The sequence below is a fragment of the Myotis brandtii genome, unplaced genomic scaffold, assembly GCF_000412655.1.
Source record: "Myotis brandtii unplaced genomic scaffold, ASM41265v1 scaffold596, whole genome shotgun sequence".
Lineage (NCBI taxonomy): Eukaryota > Metazoa > Chordata > Mammalia > Chiroptera > Vespertilionidae > Myotis > Myotis brandtii.
In genome coordinates this window covers 561,554-583,908 of record NW_005370250.1, presented here as the reverse complement: position 1 = coordinate 583,908, position 22,355 = coordinate 561,554, and the positions used below count along the sequence as shown (strand labels likewise).

Genomic DNA, 22,355 nt, shown 5'->3' with positions numbered 1-22,355 from the left:
CCCCCCCGGCCGTCGCTGCCTCCGGTCCCTCGGTGCTCCTGCTGCTCCTCCTGCTGTTGCGCCTCCATCTCCAGATCGGATCACGGTGAGGGAAAGATGAGCGAGGAGACGGCGACTTCTGACAACGAGTAAGCGCCTCATTGATCTTGATTACTACCCCCTACCCTTCCTCCGCCGCCCCCCACACCCCTCCAAGACTTGGGTGCCCGAAAGCTTGCAGCCCTGGAGAGTTCGGTGCATCTTGTTCTGCAGATAATATTTGATTTCTTTAGCCATTTAATTTCATGGCAGCTCTCACTCCCCCACCCCCATTTAGTTGCTTCCTTCTGGGGAAGGGTATTGAGGGTTGGGGTTGGATGGCAGTTTTATGTCCGGGAGATCGAGTGGTGTGGGTGGATGGATGCAGGCAGGGTAGAAATGACCCCTTTGCCTGGAAGACCTTTGGCCTGTCCTTTTTCACGGGAGCGTGCCAATCAACATATCCCGAATATCCATCCTGTTTCCTTTATAGCTATTTCACTTGGAAACGAATGTGTGGGAGCACCTCCTGCAGCAAACTGCTCTTGAATCTTAATTCGATGAGTCAGTGACTCTTAAATACAGATTAAGCCTCTGCCCCCTCCCCTCCTTTTTTAAACTTATGACCTGTAAGATTCTTGTAAAAAATGGGGCCAGGGGGACATGTTTAGAATTTAATGGGATTATGGACGCCTGGAGTGTGGGAGCTGTTGAACCATTCTATTTTGCCTTTGCGAACCTTGGACATGTGTTTATCAGGTGCATAGAAGAATTTCGAATGCTAATTTTTTGTTCTTCAGCTATGTTAAAATACACCTTTTACGTTGGTTTAACACTACTTACATTGCTGAATATGTTGATGACTTCATTGATGAACTTCTAGAGCAGCCTGGTTAAAGTTTTTATTTATGTGGGCTGTCCTTCTGTTTTTCAAGCGAAATACTTTGCCTTTTACAATATTTTGCTTTAACGTAACAGCTGCTTGGAGAAGTATTGGTACGCTGACAGTTTTCTGTTGAGACTGGATTTAATTTCATGCAGGATATTAGCTTCCGTTTTCTTGTAATTCAAGTTTTGTTTATCTTTTGAGGGTTGGAAAGAGTTAAGTGAGTTACGGCTAGTCCTAGGATGCATTCCTTTAAATAAAGTGCATTCCTCGAGTCAGACCTCTTTTGAGAGAACTTTAATAAAAGTCCAAAGCCTAGGCCTGTTTAACATAAAATAGCTTGAGAAATGCCAAGCAGCGTTTTTCCTTCCCCTCCCTCCCCCCAGCACACTCTTCCGATGAGCGGGTGTGGGAGAAGGTAGATTGCTGCAGTGTCAGTGCTGTCGGGAAGCAGAAGTGGCCGCCATGTTCTCTCTTTTTTTTTGTGAATCGCCCTCATTTGCATAGCACACTCTTCATTCATAAAAAAATAATTAAACATCCATCACCTTGGACATCTTGAAAGGATTTCCCAAGAAAAAAATTCGAAGCTTGATTGTCTTCACGTAGATTTTTGAGTTTAGAAAGTAAGGAAAATTCGAAGTTTTAGGTTAAATGCTAAAACATACGCACACACAAACAACTACCCCTGTTCTCAGAATGTTGACACAGTTATGTGGGAAATATCAGTTCGGGGAGGTGCTGGGATCACGTGATCGCCTCCATTCATAAAATACCTGGCTGTCCATTCACAGTGCAGTACACTGTCTCACTGCCTTCCGCAGATTAGACCTACTTTGAGCGAGATCAAGAAGTACTGTATCTCAGATAACGCCTAGTTAGGAGAATAACTGCTGGAAATTCTGAACAGAATGACGATATTTTTTGTGTCTCTTCAGAAAGCTTGGATCAACATGTCAAGTTCATTTTAGGGATAGGAAAAGACTAATTACCATATTTAAAGTGAAATATTTAATACCTCAGCTAATAGAAAAGCAAATGAGGGGATGTGGATTGACACACGTGTATAATAGTTTCTAAATGTCTCTTTCTGTAATACTTGCCATGAACAAATTCAGAGCAAGTTTTTGGTGTAGTGATGTCAGTGGATGATTTTGCTGTTACACGAAAAATGAGTAAATATTCCCAGTGGTTTAATCCCAAAGATGTTGATATTTGAAACACAAAATGGCAATTTTTACTGAGAAGGTTGCTCCTCTCTCTCTCTCTCTCTTAAATTTTAAATGTACTTAATGTGGGACAATTTGGAAATAACCTCACTCACCCATATTTTTGGAATTCTGTTTTCACAGATATATCCTGCTTTATTAATATTATTCCCCTAGGGGGTTTGTTAAGCTAGTTTTTGTAGGACAAAATTAATATTTTAGCATATAATATTTTGCTATTAGATCTTAACTCTTCATGGGAACAAGCTCTTGGGATTTTACTTAACATTTTTTTTTTTTAATATTAAAAAGTGATGTGTTCATCCGGTAATCAGTTTTATTAGGGCCAACACTGTGCATTAGATAAACCACAGTAAACTTGTTTGGAACGTAGCTTTTATTCTGGTAATTTATTTATCTCATCTTTAATATATAAAGTAATGTTTTGAAATGGCAACTTATTATTTAACCATATATATATTATGAAGATACAAGAAATATGTAATGGCCGATGCCCTTGAAGGTTTAACATAGTTTAAAACTGCCTTGTAATGTGGAATTTATTTATAAAATCCTTATGTATATTTTTTCTTTCCTCAGTTTTTTTCAGTCTCAATTAACAGGAATTTAATTACAGTAGAGATTATTTTTAACACTGGAATGTTTTTACACCTAATTTCAACCATTAGAAAAAAAAAAGTAATCGTTTCTAGGCCTTTCGGCTAAGATCAAGTGTAGAAAAAAAGTGAAAATCACCAATATCTTGAGAAACCTTAATCTTTTCTAGCCATTGTAGTAAAATACAGTATGGCCTTTGCGGCCTCATGTTGAAATCCTCTATTATGTGCTTTATTATTTGAAATAAGAGTTATGTATAGAGAGATAGTTAGCTCTCAGGTTGATTGTGGATATATATTGAATTAAGAATTAGTGAAGGATCTACTATGTGTAAGACTTTGTCTTATGCAATATCAGATTTTGGGAAGGGTTGGTAAAATTCTACTTTTCTTCAACTTTAGTAGGAACTGGAACTGAGTTAAAAGTGCAGTTTAAAAAAATAATTCGTTCCATGCAGGAGTATTAGTTTATTTCAGATAATGTACAAAATGGTCTTGAAAGTGAAAAAATAATAATGTATTTGCAATTCTACTACAAATATAATGTCTTAATATTTTATATATAAACACACTTTTCCTATGATATGCATAAAGCATATTCACTTACTGGATTTTTTTTACCATGTTCCAAGAACTGTGATAAATGCTTTACTCATGTATTATATAATTTATGTATATACATCTATTTTCAGCAGAAATGGAATTGCGTAGTGGATACTATTATAACTTAATATATTGTGAATATTTTCCTGTGTCATTATATTCTAGAATATAATTTTAATGGCTACATTATATTCAGTATGTAACATACATTAGTTTAAATCAGTCTACTATTTTTGGATATTTCTAAACAGTGCTGCTTTTGATCCTGAATTCTGTCTGTATCCAAATATATTACTTTTTCCTTGAGATAGTCTAGGAATGGGGTTAAAAGATGTAAGTTAAAAATTTTTTTATTCCTGCCAAATTGCCCTCTAGAAAAGAATAACTCAGTGTATCAGAGTGCTTATACCTTGAAATGTCTGTCCAGTTCTCTTAGAAATAAATTTTTGCCATTAAAAAAAAAAATTCTCACCTAAGGATATTTTTTTATTGATTTTGAGAGAGAGAGAGAGAGAGAAAGAGAAAGAGAAAGAGAGAGAAAGAAAAAAAAAGAAAGAGAGAGAAAGATGTGAGAGAGAAACATACATTGGTTGCCTCTCATACCCACCTGGACCCAGCCAGCAACCTAGGTATGTGCCCTGACTGGGAATCTAACCTGCTATATGGGACATTTCTCCAACCACCTGGGCCACCTGGCTAGGGCAATTTTTGCCAAATTGAATGAGGAAATGAGATCTTGTGCCTATTTTTAAAAGGTGCTGGATGGTAAAATAAAATTGATATTTGAAAAAACAAAAAACTTGTGAGGTTGTTTTTGGACAACTGGACTAAAACAAAATACTATATAATAAAATAAATAAAATTACAATGTATGTGATCATACAAAAGTCATCTGCAGATTATTTATTTAACCATTACCAACCTTTATGTAGTAGGGTATAGTGTAAAGAACATTGGACTTGGAACTGGGTGATGCAATGCTGTCCTAACTGTCACTAATTTTTTCTGTGATTCTGGGCAAGTGACAGCTTCTGTGGGCCTCAGTTTGCTCACTTGTAAATCAAGGTATTTGAACTGAGCATTATTATGGCCCCTTCCTGTGCTAAATCACCCTAAAGTAATATGGTGGTAGAAATACTGCAAGTCACTAGCCTTGTAACGTACAAATTTGTTAATTAATTTTATTATGTTGTTTGTGAAATATTGAAGCAAATGAAAGAAAGACTTCTAGTAGAGAGCTGGTAGGGTGATGAATTAAAAGCATGAATTTTGATGAACCAAGATAAAAATTTTGGAAACAATTAGTATGTTCAGAATCTTTTAAGATTTTATTTTGGGCTTTTAATAACCCTGTGTCTTTGATAATATATATACATCACAGATGGAGAACTTTTTAATGCCCTTTTTAAGCCTCCTTTTAAGGCTATTGGGTTTAAATACCAACTTGAGTATTTCTAAAAGGAAGACTTGTACTAACAAGGTACCAACCCTTGTGTTTTAATTGTCCAAGAGGTGCCAACAAATTAAGTCTTTTCATTTGCTTTTTCATACAAATCGTGTTAATTTAATACTAAGAGGTAATTTAATTCATTTAAGGAGCTAATGCAGATAATGAAATTTTTTATTTTTTTATTTTTTTATTGACTGACTAGAGGCCCAGTGCACGAATTCGTGCACAGGTGGGGGGTGGGGTCCCTCGGCCTGGCTGGCGATCGGGCCGATTGGGGTCCGTCTCACCCAGTCCCGATCACGGTGGGCCAGCTGGCGGGGAAGCAGGGGAGGGACTGCAAGAGGTTGGCCAGCCGCAGGAGCTTGGCTGTGGGAGCGCACTGACCACCAGGGGGCAGCTTCTGCGTTGAGTGTCTGCCCTCTGGTGGTCAGTGTGTGTCATAGCGACCGGTTGACCGGTCGTTTCTTCAGTCTTCAGTGGAAAGTGCCAGAGGATAGCTGACTTATAGACAGACACACACACACACACACACACACACACACACACACACACACATACGTTTGAGAGAAAGAGACATCGCTTTATTGTTCCACTTACTGATGCATTCATTGGTTGCTTCTTGTTTGTGCCCTAACCTGAGATTGAACTTGCAACCATGGTGTACAGGGACAGTGTTGTGCACTAACCAACTGAGCTATCCTGCCAGGGCCTTATTTTTTAATATTCAGATTTAGTTTGCTGTTTATGACAAATTTGCGTCATAGCAGCATCTCATTTTAGAGTCCCGAACTATTGTCATTACAAACTCCTAACATGTTGATTTTTGTGGCAAACAGAGTAGTTTTAAATGAAAAAAGAAAAAGAAAAGAAAAAGAAAAGGATGTATTTTTGTTTAACACGTTAAGTGCCCAGCCTGTTTTGTCTTCCGGACGGAAAGTATAGTGTCAGTCACTGGTGACTGGGTGCTTAACGTGTTAAACATAGTTTATTATTTTTGTTAAAATATAGTTCATTAGTAATGGCTCTTAGACTAAGGTGTTAAATTGCTTGAGACATCGAGTTCTTAGAATTCAGACTACCAATCTCTAACCGAACCTTGTTTACATTCATGGTTGAAGGAAATACCAACAAATCATAGCAGAATTAGAAGTACTTGTGACAGCAATTGTATTAGTTCCCTAGGGCTGTCATAGTAAAGTATCACAAACTAGGCGGCTTAAAACAACAGAAATTTATTGTCTCAGTTCTGGAGGTTAGAAGTTCAAAATCAAGGTGTTGGCAGGGCCATGCTCTGAAATCAATGGGTGAATCCATCTTTGCCTCTTCCCTAATGTGGTTGATGGCAACTTCGGCATTCCTTGTCTTGCAGCTGCCTAATTTCATAATCTGCTTTCATCATCACATGGTGCTCTCTCTGTGTATCTCTGTCTTCACATGCCCCCCCCCCCCCCTTCTTTTTTTAATATATATATTTTTTATATCAGAGAGGAAGGGAGAGAGAAATAGAAACATCAATGATGAGAGAGAATCATTAATTGGCTGCCTCCTGCATGGCCCCAACCAGGGATCGAGCCCACAACCTGGGCATGTCCTCTTGACCAGAATTGAACCCGGGAACCTTCAGTCTAGAGGCCGACACTCTATCCACTGAGCAAACCAGCTAGGGCCACATGGCCCTTTTATGAGGACACCAGTCATATTGGATTAGGAGCCCACCCTACTCCAGTATGACTTCCTCTTAGCATTCTACAACAACCCTATTTCCAAACAAGATCACTTTCTGAGATACTAGGGTTTTGGACTTCAACATTATTTATTTTTAAAAGGATATAATTCACCTATAATGGCAATAGAAGTCAGATTTTGTTTAATGTCATTTTTATTTTATTTTTTCTTTATTGATTAAGGTATTACATATGTGCCCTTATTGCCCCATTGCCCCCTATCCCCCCACTCATGCCCTCACCCCCAGGTGTCCAGGCGTTAATAGGTATCTTGAAATAGCACTTATTATAGTCACTAGTTTGAAATTATTATAGTTAATTAAACTATTGCTAGAGCTTATATTTTAATATGTTAATAAAAGAAGCACATGTATTTTGTATTGCTATTTCAAAATTTAAAATATTTTGATGGTATGTCAATGTAATTGATTTCTTTTGTAATCCTATGCATTTTGTTTTAAGCCTTTAATGTTGTTCTGAGAAGGGGGTCATAGGCTTCCTTAGACTGACAAAGAGGTCCATGGCACAAAAGGTTAAGATCTGCTATAACCCTGGCCAGTACAGCTCAGCTGGTTGAGCATCCTCCCATGCACTGAAAGATTGCCCTTTAGATTCCCCTCAGGGCACATGCTCAGCTTTTGTGCTCCATTCCTAGTAGGGGGCGTGTAGGAGGCAGCCCATCCATGTTTCTCTCTCTCTCCCTTCTTTTCTCTAAAATCAATGAAAACATATTTTTTAAAAATCTCCTGCTATAGAAGGCTGAACCCAAAGATATGGATATAAAATGGGAAGATTAAGAAACATGAAGGATAAGATAAACAAGTTCAACATACAAGTTCAACAGTTCCAAAAGAAGAGATAACGGAGGAGAGGAAATAGAGATAATGGCTGAGAATTTTTAAGAAGTAGCGAATTAAACCCAATTCAGTGAACTAAACACAAAACAGCCTCACAATCAAACTGGGATTATCTGTAGATTGCAAGAAAGGAAAACCTAACAAAATCCATGTAGTTTATCACATTTGAATATTAAAGGAGAGAAATGATAGTTTTAATAAGTGCCAGAAAGGTAATACTGTCATTCCATCTCTGCCCATAATATGCAAGTAAATGTTCATAATTTATAGATTTATAATATAAATATTCATAAATATAGATTTACATTATTTCTGCTCCCTAGAATTTAAGACTTAATTTTTCTGATTCAAAATGAGAGTGTTGGATTTGATCTTTAGTATTTCTTTTAGTTCAGTAATTCTAGAATCCTAAGTGATTTTCTTTGTATTTCTGAACCACATTGAATATAGCATTGCTGTTACTTATATATATAGAATTGATTAGTAAAGATTTCCTTGTATCTGAAATTTTTGAATCATCTTGGAAGGCATTTTCTTTGTACATTTAGAGTACAAAGAATAAGCTTTAGTAAATTCAACAGTGATTGGAAATAACATTTAATCTAATCAGTTTTATAACTGATTATAATTTAGATAAAGGCCTTTATGACTTAGACTGTAGAATGCAATTGTTTTTTTGCTGATTGTATTTAATGATACTATTGTTTATGATTGAACACATCTCATTTGTTTATTCACATGTTTAGAGATTACGTTCACAAGTACATGGTATTTGTTTTTGCTTTTAATTTTTTATTGTTTAAAGTATTACATATGTCTCCTTTTCCCCCATTGACCTCTCCCCGGCCGCTCCACCCCCCAAGGCACATGCCCTCACCCCCCTAGTGTCTGTGTCCATTGGTTATGCTTATATGCATGCATACAAGTCCTTTGGTCTAAGTTTGACAGTCTGTTCGATGCTTCTCTGTCTCTGGATCTATTTTTGTTCATCAGTTTATGTTGTTCATTATATCCCACAAATGAGTGAGATCATGTGATATTTATCTTTCTCCGACTGTTTTTTGTTAATGGCTTCTCTATATTGGTGTCCTGTGATAGGATTACCAGAAATTTAGTGAATCATGACTTTTCTGATGCCATTTTTATAAAGTTGTCATAACTTTCACCACATTAGAATGTTTTAGTAACTAGGGCATAAAGTTACCAAACTTTTTTATTTTTGCTATCTTATTGTTAATTACATTGATATTTTGAGATTGGAATTCGGGATCAATTCTGGATTTGCCCCATTAATAATATGTGAAAGCATTTCAAAATTTTAGTTGCTGAATTGTATATATGGATTTCTTAACAGTTTTTCAGGACAGATTTCATTAGTAACTTTTTCTTCAAGAATTTCAGATCAGTGACATTTGAGTGCCTACTAGGCATTTGACTTTTCCTTAGCCTTGGAGATACAAAGATAAGTAAAACCTGATAACTGCTTTCACTTTCCAACAGGGGAACTAGATCCCTCTGAAATGTGATGAGTGCTCTGCTTATGAAGTTATTCAAGGCTGTAGGAGAAAGTGATTCTATCTGGAGGTGGGTGGCAGGGTGAGAGTTATGTGTGAAGGAAGTTTTCAGAAAAGAAGAGGCATTTTAGGAGTCACCTAGAGATGAGATGGAAAGGGGAAAAGTATTCCAAGAAGTGGGGTGGGGAGGGGGTAAAACAAAAGCAAGCACAGAAGGTTTGAAGAAAAGCAATAGCTTTTTGGATAAACATGTTTGGAGGAGTAATGGGAGGTAGATTACAAGGTGTTGGTGGCCAGATTGTAAGCATAGATTTGTGCTTAACTGTGTATCAGCAATCTTGGAGCAAAGGTGATGGCTAGGTCTGGAGCCTGAGGGCCACAAGATAAATGTGACAGAAGCTCCTGGAAGCTTTTTCAAAACTTCTTTTGAAAGTTGAGAGAAATTTATTTAACTGTTCAGTGTGTTAATTACATTAATTTTGAACAGAATTCCCATAAATTTTTCAGATAAAGCACTAAGCATTTGAAGAAAATTTGTTCTTTGAGCTTCCCTCTCTCTTCACCACAACTCTTAGGTCAGTAAGGATAATAATGAAAGGCACCAGCTTAAGTCTTTATCATGTAGACAGTGGGGAACATTATTTTAAGTGAGGAAGTGATGTCAGACTTGTGTAGAAAGATGAATACTAGGGTTCCTTTGTACAGGTGATTAGAGGGAAAAGAAAGGAAAAGAAAACGAACTCTCGAGGAGGAAGATGTAATAATGATCAAGGTAAAGAACAGCTGGGAATAGTTCATTTGGAACTCTTGAGGATGAATTTGTAAGGCAGCATAGATTTCCAGTGTGATTATGTGACTGGATGTGAAGGAATTAGGATGAGTGTAGGATGATTTCAACATTTTAAATTTGGGTGGCTGTGATGCTTTTAAATGAAGTGGGAAGAGGAAGAGACGATTTTTAAGGGGAAAATAACGCCATTTTGATATTTTTTAATTTGTGGGTGCCCACTAGGTATCAAGGTATGAAATACCCCATAAGGTGATTTAAATTATAGGTTTGGTGCCCAAAGAATGTTAAGAGGGCAGAGTTAGAGGTAACATATTCAGCATATGTAATAGTTGAAGCTAGTGGAAAATTGCCCAAGGATAACATTAAGTAGAAATGGGAAGTTGAATAGTTAGAAACAGCAGTTTGTTTTTTTAAAATATATTTTTAATTGATTTTAGAGAGGAAGGGAGAGGGAGAGAGAGATAGAAACATCGTTGAGAGAGAATCACTGATCTGCTGTGTCTTGCATGCCCCCTACTGGGGACTGAGCCTGCAACCCGCGCATGTGCCCTGACCTGGAATCAAACCATGACCTTCTGGTTCATAGGTCGATGTTCACCCATTGAGCCACACGGGCCAGGCAACAGCAGTGTTTTTAAGGGAGAGTAAGAAGAGACACTAAAAGACGGAAAAGTCTTGAGAGGTAGGAAAGTTCAGAGAGAAAGTGTTAAAATGGGAAGTGATGAAATGGAGACGGCAAAGAGTAAGATTATACTCATTTAGGGGGAAGCTGGGAGTTGAGATTATTTGTTAAATGAGGTGATGTCAGTTATGCAGAGAAAGAAAAAAAAGAGTTAAGGAAAGATGGGCAATTGATAGAGCAAGGCCTAGGAAAGCGGAGCCTATCAAACTGTTTTACTGCTTGTCAGATGTAATGCTAGATTTACTCCTTCTAAGGACCATGTGAGCTAAGTGTTATCCATAGTTACAGATAGAGATAACTGAGGTTTAAGAGAGGTTTAGTAACTTGCCCACAGCCACACAAGGAAGTAAGTGGTATAGATGAGATTCAAAATGCAATGTGATATTTATACCTCGATTTTAAACAAGAAATTTAGCTTGAAGTGATAGGTAGACACAGAATTGACAGCTGATTTGAGGGATTGGAAGTTTTGATGAAGTTAATGGACACAGAGTGAAAGTGGGACAAATTGAAAGTTAGATTTTGATCAGAGAACACAGACTCAAGAGTGCTGACATGTGAGGGAAGATTAAAGTAAAAACAGGTTGTAGGAGTAGAGGAGCCAGGATCTGCTCGGATGTTTTAAAAGGTCAACAATGTGGCTGTTCAAGTTTCTGGGTTGGTATTAGGAGTTGAGGTGGAGAGGAATCCTGAGCCAAGGCCAATGTATTTAATGTGAGTGTGGGATGAGCAGCTTAGAGTGGGAGTATGAATGCTGACATCTGCCTCTACAATTTAAAGAGACAGGAATACAGATTTTGGAATTGGAGGTTGAAGAAGAAGGTGTCAGGGGGGAGGATAAGAAAAGGGAAGGGCTTACCTGAGAGGAGTTGAGAATATTAGGAATGTTAGGCTCGCATGTAATAATGGCCCTATCAGGGATGAAAGATGGTGGGAATTAGAAAGTGGAAGGGAAGATAGACATGTAAATGAATTACCCAAATTTGGATTTTTATTAGGAACTTTAAGGTTTCTGAAAGACTAACCAAGATGTTGACTTTATCCAAATAAATTATATTGTCTTTGACAGAAGGTTTTGTATTCTTTGGGTACTCCAATTTAAATGGTTAGAAAGACCTTTTCAAAACAAAATTCACTAATTAAATAACTACAACTTGGTGTTCACAATTAACACGATCCTGTGGTTACTGCTGACTGTTGCATTAAGACCTTGACAAATCACATAACCTGTCTTTGTGCTTGATTCTCCATCTGTAAAACCAGGGTAATGTGTCAGTACTTAAGAGAGATATTAAGATAAATGTAACATCCCCTCCCTTGGTATCATTTTTTTTATGAGTTAAGAGAATATTAAAAAGAACTTTTTAATTCTTGAGAAGAAAGGTTCATGAAATAATGGGTGCTTACTTTCACTTAGCCTGAATTGTATGTAGGTTTACTCTTTTTAAAAAATTATTTATTGATTTTAGAGAGACAGAGACATTAATTTTTGTTGTTGTTCCACTTTATCTATGCATTCATTGGTTGCTTCTTATACCCTGACTGGATGAACCCAGAACTTTGGTGTACTCGGACAACACTAAATAACTGAGCTACCTGGCCATTACTGGTAGGGTTACTTTTTAGAAAGGATTTGAATTCCTGGAAAATTTGTATTTCACTATAAATGTTAAAAAGCAACTTTTCAGAAAAACTTAGAAACTAATAATTCCAATAAGCAAAAAATAATATAAATCTATATTGTGAACATTTTCTTCCATGTTCTGAGCAAAGATTGAGTAAAGAGAATATAAGTGTTAGGCAAAGAACTAGCTCTAGCCAGTCTTTTTGTTTGTTTGGTATTTAATACAACTATTTAGTTATAAAAGGAGTATTTTTCTAGAGCTTGTTAATGAAAATAATTTTAACACCTGAGCACATTTTGGAAGTATAAGTCATCTTTCTCAGTTGAATGCAGGAGCTTTCAAATATTGTATGGAGAGCAAAAGTCTACTTTCATGGGAGAGAAGGGAGAGGAAGGTTTTTTTCAGCTTATTGAAGATTTAGGTAATTTTTTGCAACTGTAATCAAACTAGGATTCCTATTAATAGGCTAGATCTATTAATAGGGATCCTAGTGATAAGTGAAATAGGCAAGATCTGCTAGTCAGTTCATTGCTCTTGATTTAGTCTGTTAACTTTAATTTGGACAGCTAAAAGGTCTGTAAGCTTATGTTTGAGTTCACTTTATAGTCATCAACAACTAAAGCAAAAACTTATTTATGTTTTAATTTAGCCTGATATTTACCCTCATTATTGTAAAACTGTATAATTTGTTAATTAAAAAATAACTGCCTTAGATACATAATTACTGAAACTTGGGTTCTGAATGAATTTGAAGTTAATTCTCAATCAAGATCTTACATGAACATAAATCAGGAATTTAAAAAATATGATGATTAAAGATTGTATATACTTTTTCTAGAGGGTTATTCAAGCCAACAAACAAAATTAACTTAATAAAAATTAACATATAACAAGTAACTTTAAGAAGTATATCTAATTAAGATATTCTTTAACTGTATTATGATCATTTTTAAAAGGAAGGGGAGAGATTGGAGATGAATGAGTGAGACAAGCTAGCCTCTAATCACCTTTGTATTTTTTTTGAGCAGTTTTTCCTAGTCTTGATCCTTCAAGAGAGCAAACTTAGCTTCTAAGTGAGCCAGGAAGAGAAAGAATGTATCCGATGTTATGTAGACCCTATTGCAGATGAGTCTGAACTTTATAATGGGTAGGAGGCCTCAGCATACACTGGTTTGGCTTTTAATTACTGGCTAACTTCTAGTTATGTCATTTGTGTATTTGCTTTGTGTCAAACAGATTTGGCTAGGTGTAGTGGGAGGAAAACTGAAACTGAGCAGTCCTTTTAACTGACTGCTATGGTCTGAATGTCTGTGCCCTCACACCCATCCCAAATTTGTATGTTTAAATCCTAACCCCCAAAGATGGTGGCATTTGGGAGGTGTTTAAATCATGAGGGTGGATCCTTCTTGAATGGGATTAGTGTCTTCTTAAAAAAGAGGCTCCAGATAGATCCCTAGGGTCTTTTACCCTATGAGGGACACAGAGAAAGAAAGGCCTTGGCTGTGAACCAGGAAGAAGGCCCTAATCTGACCATGCTGGCATCTTGATCTTGGACTTCCCAGTCTCCAGAACTGTAAACATTTCTCTTGTTTATAAGCTACCCATCAGTAGTATTTGGTTATAGCAGCCTGAATGGACTAACATACTACTTTTTGTTTGCTTGTTTTGGGGAATAACATCTAGGAAAGAAAGAAGTCAATTAAAAAACAAATTTCAGTTGCTTCTAGATCCATATGTATATATTTTACTTGTTTTAGTAGGGTATGCACAAAAATGATTCATTTTTTACCTGATATACTTAATATAAATAATTTCTATGCTTAGACATAGATTTTTAGTAATCATTAATTTAATGCCTATAATATTTCATCAAGTTGTACCATAAGTTTACATAGCTATTATCTTCTTAGTGAACACTTCAGGTTTCCAGCTCTTTGCTATTATAAATAACATTGCAACGAGCATCATTTCACATACAATTGTTGTCTTTTGTTCAGTTTATTGCTTAGGATGAATTTACAGAATTGAGATAACTGTGTCAAAGAGTATGTTGTCATTTTTATTCTTGATATAAGTTGCTACTTTCAAAATTTAACAATTTTTTCTGTTGTGGATTATTTATAAATGAAATTTGTTCTCATATTTCTTACATTCCATTTTTGTTCTTTAGTAACTTGTGATTTTTTTTATATAGCTCCCAGTACATAACTAAGTGATAGGTAATATTTGAGTAATTACCAACATTGTCTTAATCATTTTATGGATTTAGTTTTCATAATAGTCATTTTAAATACAGGGGTGGGCAAAAGTAGGTTTACAGTTGTGAGTGTGTGAAACAGTTAATAGTATTACTATTTATTCATTAATTATTGTATTATTTACCTACTTTTGTCCACCCCTGTATTACTACCATTATTATCCCCCATTTATGAAGATGAGGAAACGGAGGCTTAGCAAAGTTAAATAATTGACAAATATATACCTGGTAAAGACTCCAAAGCCTGTGTCCTAAAACAGTGACTTTTTTTATTGTCTGAAGTTTTACATATGTCTCCTTTTCCCCCAATTGACCCCCCTAAAACAGTGACTTTTAATCTTTAACTGTGACAATAACGAATACATTATACCTTTTGACACACACACACACACACACACACACACACACACACACACACAAAATCTTTCACAAAATAGCTTAACTTACTGTGCGATGACATAGGCTGACTTTTGTGCTCCCATTCAGTTCTCTATAAAAACGTAACTGGTGAAGATGCAGTGAAAAATCTCCTATTCTACACTACAGTGCAGTATATGGGATGTTGTCTTCTAAAGATGTACCTCCTTGTTGCTACTGAAAATAACATTTGTGTTCAGCTTATTATTTCATGAAATACTAGATAATACTGAAAGTTATAGGATCATCAGGAGAGTGCATTTCAAGGTCGAATTAGGAGGAGTTGCAGGGGAATTCAGATTTGAGTTGCTGTGGCTAGAGTATAGAGAAGTGTTGCGCCATTGCTTTGCAGATTTCTTCACTGAAGTGCCCCAAAAGATAGGAGAATGCATCCCAAAAGCTGCCTTTAAAAAGTATAGAATTATTTTGAAATCTAGTAAACTATTTCAAAGATTAATGTGAATATCGTATTCTAATCAGTAATATAGTAGTATTTCCAATTTGAAATGTTTTTAATTATATATATTAGGAAAAATTGGGGAGCTCTTTAACCACAAAATCTTTGCACATTTACATGCCAAGGCGTTATGTGCTCCTAGCCCATGTGGCACATTCCTGGAAGTGTACTCTCTGGAGTACACTTTGGGATACATCCAGGGTGTGCTCCTGAGACCAGAGCATGGTTGTGCACTGTAATTATAGCGGCTGCCATTTTCAAACAAAAAGTAGGAATAGCAAAGAGTATATGGATTCAGCAAAGAGTAACATAAACTTTTTGAAGTATAAAAACAATATAATCAATCACACTGTAGGAAATTTGGAAGATGATGGGAAATACCTGTAGAAGAAATTTTCTTTTGTGTATTTTTTTAGATTAAAAGTATTAAAGACAGAAATATAGAGGGGATATTTAATTTAAAATTTGTTGTTTCTATAAAAACTTCAGGTCGATCATAACATTTATACAAACAGTAAATGAGCTGTGTTGGAACAAATACAGGCATGCTAATTGGTAGTCTAAGAAATCTGCAGTGTTGTGTAGCAAAGGACACTCAGATTTCATTTCAATGTTGCCATTTAATTATGTGACTTAGAGCAGATCTTTTCATATGTGAGCATTTCTGTTAATGAAGACAGTAATCTTTTCCCACTTATAAATTGCTTTTGCATGAAAATTTGTATTAAATGGATTTAGCTATAGAATTTTGATTTACTTATAGGGCAAATGGGGGTTTTCTAGAGGATGAAAAAAACAAAGGCAGACAGATAAAGGAAAGGTTTTAGCAAAACCTTAGGGAGAGAAAGTAATCTGAGGAAAATGAACCTAGGCCTTAGATTTAAAATCTTGAGGCTTGTTTGGGAGATAAATGAGATCTGTATAAGGAGTATTAGCTAAGTTAAAAGGTTATGTAACCCACATATTGGGAAGTTATGTAAAATACGTACATTGGTTATATAATTTACAAATTGGGAAGTTTTGAAAAGCATCTACATAGTTAAAATCAGTGAAAATTTGCGTGGTGTATCAGATGGACTGGAAAATCCCTTTTAAAATATTGGTTGCAGGAAACAAGACATTCACAAGGATGTTTAGATCATGTAGGGCACAGAAAGGGGGAACCCTAAACAATTTTAAATGATCAGGGGAAGGAACATGAGAATTTCTTATACAAGACCCTTTATTTTTAAAAGCTACATATTGCTGGTATTCTGTTCATTATTTGGGCATGGTTTCATTATTGCTTTATTAATGAAGGTAAGGTAATTATAAGAGTTTTCATAGGCTCATGTGTTGAAACAGTGTTTGGTATACAATAAGCACTAAATGTTTGGCAATAGGCATTCAGTTATGGCTTCAGTCTTAACCTTTTTGAAAATTGATTTTAGAACAGAGGTGGGAGGGAGTAAGACATCAATTTGTTGTTCCACTTCCACTTATTTATGCATTCATTAGTTGATTCTTGTATGGGCCTTGACCTGGGATTGAACCTCCAACCTTGGCATATTCCAGATGATGCTCTAACCAACTGAACTACCTGGCCAACTCTCTTAACCTAATATTCTTTCTCAGTTTTTAAGTTTGTTCCTCAGTTGCAATGAAAATCTATCATCTTAGTTGGGGAGGGATTCCAGCCTGCTTTAGTACATCTCCAGCCTTTGAAATAAATCAAACTATAAAGGAATTGTAGAAAAAGAAAAAATATTTTTACTACCAGCTTTTAATTCATTCTCTCACAGTTCTTTCAAAATGTTTTTATTACTTTACTGAAAGATACATTTTTTCCCTGTTAAAGTTTGTCTTACTACCATTTGCTACCCTTTGGGCCTTATTAGATTCCTTTGACAATTGAAAGCAGCGCTGCATTAGAACTTTCTGCGATGATGGAAATGTTCTGTTTGTGCTATCCAATATGGTAGCTAATATGTGGCTGTTTGGCTAATAAGTACTTGAAATATAGCTTGAGGGACAGAAGAACAAATTTTAATTTAAATAGCCTCATGCAGCTAGTGATTTCTGTTTAGATAGCACAGATCCTGAGTGTTTCTAATTCTTGAATTCTAGCCAGTTTTTGAAGAAAGTTCAAAAATTTTTAATAGGGAGTTAGCTTGAGGTAGTGCAGCTTTTTTCAAAGTATGGAACTTGCCCTGGTATGTAAGATAATTTTTATCACAGACATGGCATTAAATTTAATTGACAAGTTATTTCTTTTTCAGTACTTTTTGCATTTTTATTAAGTTGTTTATTTGTGTGTGTATATATGTCTGTGTGTTTAATAGGGAAGGAGTAATATCAATCTCATTCTCTTGTACACAAGCCAATACTGTTTTGACTTTCACTGTACTAAAATTTATTATTATTAAAGACAGTCTCTTCAATAAATGGTGTTAGGAAAATTGGACAGATACATACAAATAAATGAAACTAGACCATGAACTTACACCATACACAAAAATAAACTTAAAATGGATAAAGGACTTAAATGTAAGACGGGAAACCATAAAAATCTTAGAAGAAGCCATAGGCAGCAAAATAGCAGGCATTTGTCATAGCAATATCTTTACCGATACAGAAGAGAAAATAAACAAATGGGACTACATCAAAATAAAAAGCTTCTGCACAGCAAAAGAAACCATCAACAAAACAACAAGAAAGCCCACTGCATGGGAGAACATATTTGCCAATGTTATCTCCGATAAGGGTTTAATCTCCAAAATTTATAGGGAACTCATACAACTTAACAGAAGGAAGAGAAACAATCCAATAAAAAAAAAATGGGCAAAGGACTTAAATAGACACTTTTTGAAAGAGGACATACAGAAGGCCAAGAGACATATGAAAACATGCTCAGTCACTAACATCCAAGAGATGCAAATCAAAACAACAATGAGGTACCATCTCATACCTGTCAGAATGGCTATTATCAACAAAGCAACAAACGACAAGTGCTGTCGAGGATGCGGAGAAAAAGGAACCCTCTTGTACTGCTGATGAGAATGCAGACTGGTGCAGCCATTGTGGGAAACAGTATGGCGTTTCCTCAAAAAATGAAAAATGGAACTTCCATTTGATCCAGTGATCCCACTTCTAGGAATATATCCCAAGAAATCAGAAACATCAATCAGAAAGGATATGTGCATCCCTATGTTCATAGCAGCACAATTTACAATAGCTAAGATTTGGAAACGGCCTAAGTGCCCATCAGCAGATGAGTGGATTAAAAATCAGTGGTACATCTACACAATGGAATACTACGCTGCTGTAAAAAAAGAAGGAATTCTTATTTGCAACAGCATGGATGGAACTAGAGAGCATTACGCTAAGCAAAATAAGCGTCAGAGAAAGATAAATAAATGATCTCTCTCATTTGTGGAATGTAATGAACAACGTAAACTGAAGAACAAAAATAGAACTAGAGTCATAGAAGCATTGAACCGACTGTCCAATCTATGAGGGAATAAGAGATCAACCAATGAACACAGACGGGGGTGGGGGGAGTGGTGAGGGCTTGTGCTGAGGGGTGGGGGCAGCTGGGGAGAGGTCAGTGAGGAAAAAAGGAGACTTATGTAATACTTTAAACAATAAAGAATTTAAATTAAAAATTTTATTATGTATTTATGGATTGTGATAGTTTTGTTTTTTAAATTGACTGAGGTGATTAAAACCTTTCAGGAACATTTTTTGGATAACACACGTGGTACACATAGAGTGCAGAATATTGACGAAGGCAATAAATATCAGAACAAAAGCAGGTTGTGTAGTAGTTGAATTGGCTTGGTAGGGAATCAGGAGCCCTGCTGTGCAGTCCAGTTTGCTGAGGCAGTCTTTGTCTCTTAGGTAAGGTTTCTGCTTTGGCTAAAAGGGAAGATAGGTTGGTTTAGAGTGAGAAGTGATTTACAATTTTTTAAATGTGTTTTATTCTGTAAGAAAACATAACATTTTGGATGATAGCTAAAATGCTGTGTGTCAAACATGAATTATCTTATTTAATCCTTCACTCCAAAACAGAGTACACTTAACTCTCAATTTTTTAAAACAAAAACACCTCCGGTGCACCAGTTATAAAATAAGTCACAGAATATAATGTACAGCATAGGAATATATATACTTTGTAAGTATATAAATGTTGAATGAGTATGTTGTACACCTAAAATTAATATAATATTGTATGTCAACTATAATAAAATAGAATAAAATTAAAAACACCCTCTGGTATACAGAATTGGATTAATTTTTATCTTTTTTTTAAAAATATATTTTATTGATTTTTTACAGAGAGTAAGGGAGAGGGATAGAGAGAAACATCGATGAAAGAGAAACATCGATCAGCTGCCTCCTGTATATCCCCCACTGGGGATGTGCCCGCAACCGAGGTACATGCCCTTGACCGGAATCAAACCCGGGACCCTTGAGTCCGCAGGCCGACGCTCTATCCACTGAGCCAAACCGGTCAGGGCTAATCTTTATCTTGATTCATGCTGTCTTCATTGGTCTATGTATGGCCCTTGGAAATCTGTTATTTTAATATTTTATTTTATTTTATTTTTTAAAATATATTTTATTGATTTTTTACAGAGAGGAAGGGAGAGAGATAGAGTTAGAAACATCGATGAGAGAGAAAAATCGATCAGCTGCCTCCTGCACATCTCCTACTGGGGATGTGCCCGCAATCCAGGTACATGCCCTTGACCGGAATCGAACCTGGGACCTTTCAGTCCGCAGGCCGACGCTCTATCCACTGAGCCAAACCGGTTTCGGCTTAATATTTTATTTACTTGGCAAATACCCCATCACAGTACAATCCAAGAATCAGAACTTTAATGATGACTAACATTTACCTAATGTGCATCTCTCATATTATCTTAACTTCTCAGAGGTTACTCTAACCTGAGTTGTGTGCTTCCATTCTCTTGCTATTAAAAAAAAAAGTTTAATTACATACATGTATGCCTAAACAGTGTCTCATTGTTTAAATATTTTGCAATTCGATAAAAGGAATATATTATATGTTAACTCCTAGAACTTCATTTTTTTTTAATACATTACTAAGATGTATCATTTTTGGCAGGGTGTACTTTTTTTAAAAAAAAATACATTTTTATGTATTTCAGAGAAGAAGGGAGAGGGAGTTAGAGAGATAGAAACATCAGTGATGAGAGATAATCATTGATCGGCTGCCTCCCGCATGTCTCCCACTGGAGATCGAGCCTGCAGCCCCGGCATGTGCCCTGACTGGGAATCGAATATAATATGCTTCTGATACTTATGTGCTAAATGTTCTCTTGAGTATATATTTAGGAGTAAAATAGTTGGATTTCAAGTTATGTTGTGAATTTTTGAGTTTATAAGATAATGCCAAATTGTATCCCAACATAGTTTCAGTTTGTACTCCTACTAGCAGTGTAAGAGAATGGGTATAAAATTGTACTTTATGGATCTTGATTTGCATTTTCTATAACAGATAATGATTTTTGCCAAATTTTTTTGAGTGTTTGCTGTGTGCCAGACACTGTTCTAAAGACTTTACATGAATTAGTAACAACCCTTTTGCCATAACAACCCTTTTGGAAAGATACCCTTACATGCATTTATAGATGTAAATATTGAAGCTCTATAACAGCGGTTCTCAACCTGTGGGTCGCGACCCCTTTGGGGGTCGAACGACCCTTTCACAGGGGTCGCCTAAGACCATCGGAAAACACATATATAATTACAAATTGTTTTTGTGATTAATCACTATGCTTTAATTATGTTCAATTTGCAACAATGAAAATACATCCTGCATATCAGATATTTACATTACGATTCATAACAGTAGCAAAATTACAGTTATGAAGTGGCAACGAAAATAATTTTATGGTTGGGGGTCACCACAACAATGAGGAACTGTATTAAAGGGTCACAGCATTAGGAAGGTTGAGAACCACTGCTCTATGAGGTTAAGCTAGTAAATGACAGAGTTAGGATTCATACTCGGTCAAGCTAAGCTGCAGAGTCCAGCCTCCCTAACTAATTTTTGATGTATGTTTTAATGTGCATTCTTCTTCTCTTTCCCTCTCCCCCACCAATCTCTTGGCCTTTGTGTGCTTGTGATGGCAAGTGTTGGTTATTCTATCCTTATATTACTGTGTGTAAGGATTGTCCTTCCTTGAAAAAAGCAATCTCTTACAAAACCTGTTTCCTCATTGCTAGAATGAGTAAGATGGCTCAAGATCATTTCTAGTATTTTATAATTTGACCTCCTCTCTTTTGCAGTTCGTTATTTTCAGAATAACCTGTTATTTGCATTTTCTCTTTATTATTAAAATGTGAAACAATGTAGTATGCTTTATTTCTTTGTATAATTCTATTTTAATTTAATTATTTTTAACAGAATATTTTAAATGTATTAGTTGATTAAAAAATTCTGGAGTGAATTTTAATGTATACTGATCTCCACATAATCTTTTGTACATACACCATGAACTGAATAAAAATTTTTCCTTTAATATTTCCAGGTAATGTCCTTGAAGTGTAGTTCATTATTAAGCCATTCATCTTTGCTTATCAGCTGTTAGATGCTGAATAGATGTTTTTTGTTTTACTTTTTAGGTACTGAGTTTTTAAAGACAAAAATATTACTTTTAAATTATAATTCTAGTGTAGATGAGAATTTATTTACTTAATAATTGTGGAATGACAAAGTGCTAGGCCCAGTAATGAACACCTCATTATCCATATTTCTTGCCAAAGTGTAAAGTATTATCTAACCTCAGATGTTAAAGTATTTAGGTTCTCTAAACAGTGTTTAGGCCTTTTCCATAGGCAAAAATCTTCTGGTTCGTATCCATTATATGTATGCTGCATGGTTTAGCAGTAATTAAATGTTTCAGTGCACTGGGCACAAAAGGATCAATCACATATGTGTTGGAGTGGTTGGCTGATACAAAGCAGCTAAACAGATGGAGATCAGGATGTTGCAGCATTTCTTATTAGTCAAATTTAGTTCGTTTCCTGGATTTTACATTGCTCTTAGGTTTGGCAGTCATTAATGTTGATACTGAATAAAATACCTACAACAAACATTTATTGAACATTTATTATATGCCAGACTATATATGAGGTTTACTGTGTTCCAGGTGTTAAGAGGGTAGATTAATAAAATCTGCATCTTTGCCCTCAAGATATTAAACCAAATGATAGGTTCTTTGGTAATGAAGGACTTGGAA

The 22,355-nt window shown here is 35.8% G+C and overlaps 1 protein-coding gene across 1 annotated transcript in view; it reads left to right on the top strand.

The window, feature by feature from the left end:
- The first annotated feature begins 6 nt into the window (after positions 1–6).
- The window catches only part of SPRED1 (sprouty-related, EVH1 domain containing 1), a 120,549-nt gene continuing 98,200 nt past the window's right edge, over positions 7–22,355 (top strand). The window contains exon 1 of the mRNA XM_005879350.2: positions 7–128. Within this exon, the coding sequence (XP_005879412.1) occupies positions 97–128 (32 nt within the window). The 5' untranslated portion in view covers positions 7–96. The remainder of the gene's footprint in view (positions 129–22,355) is intronic.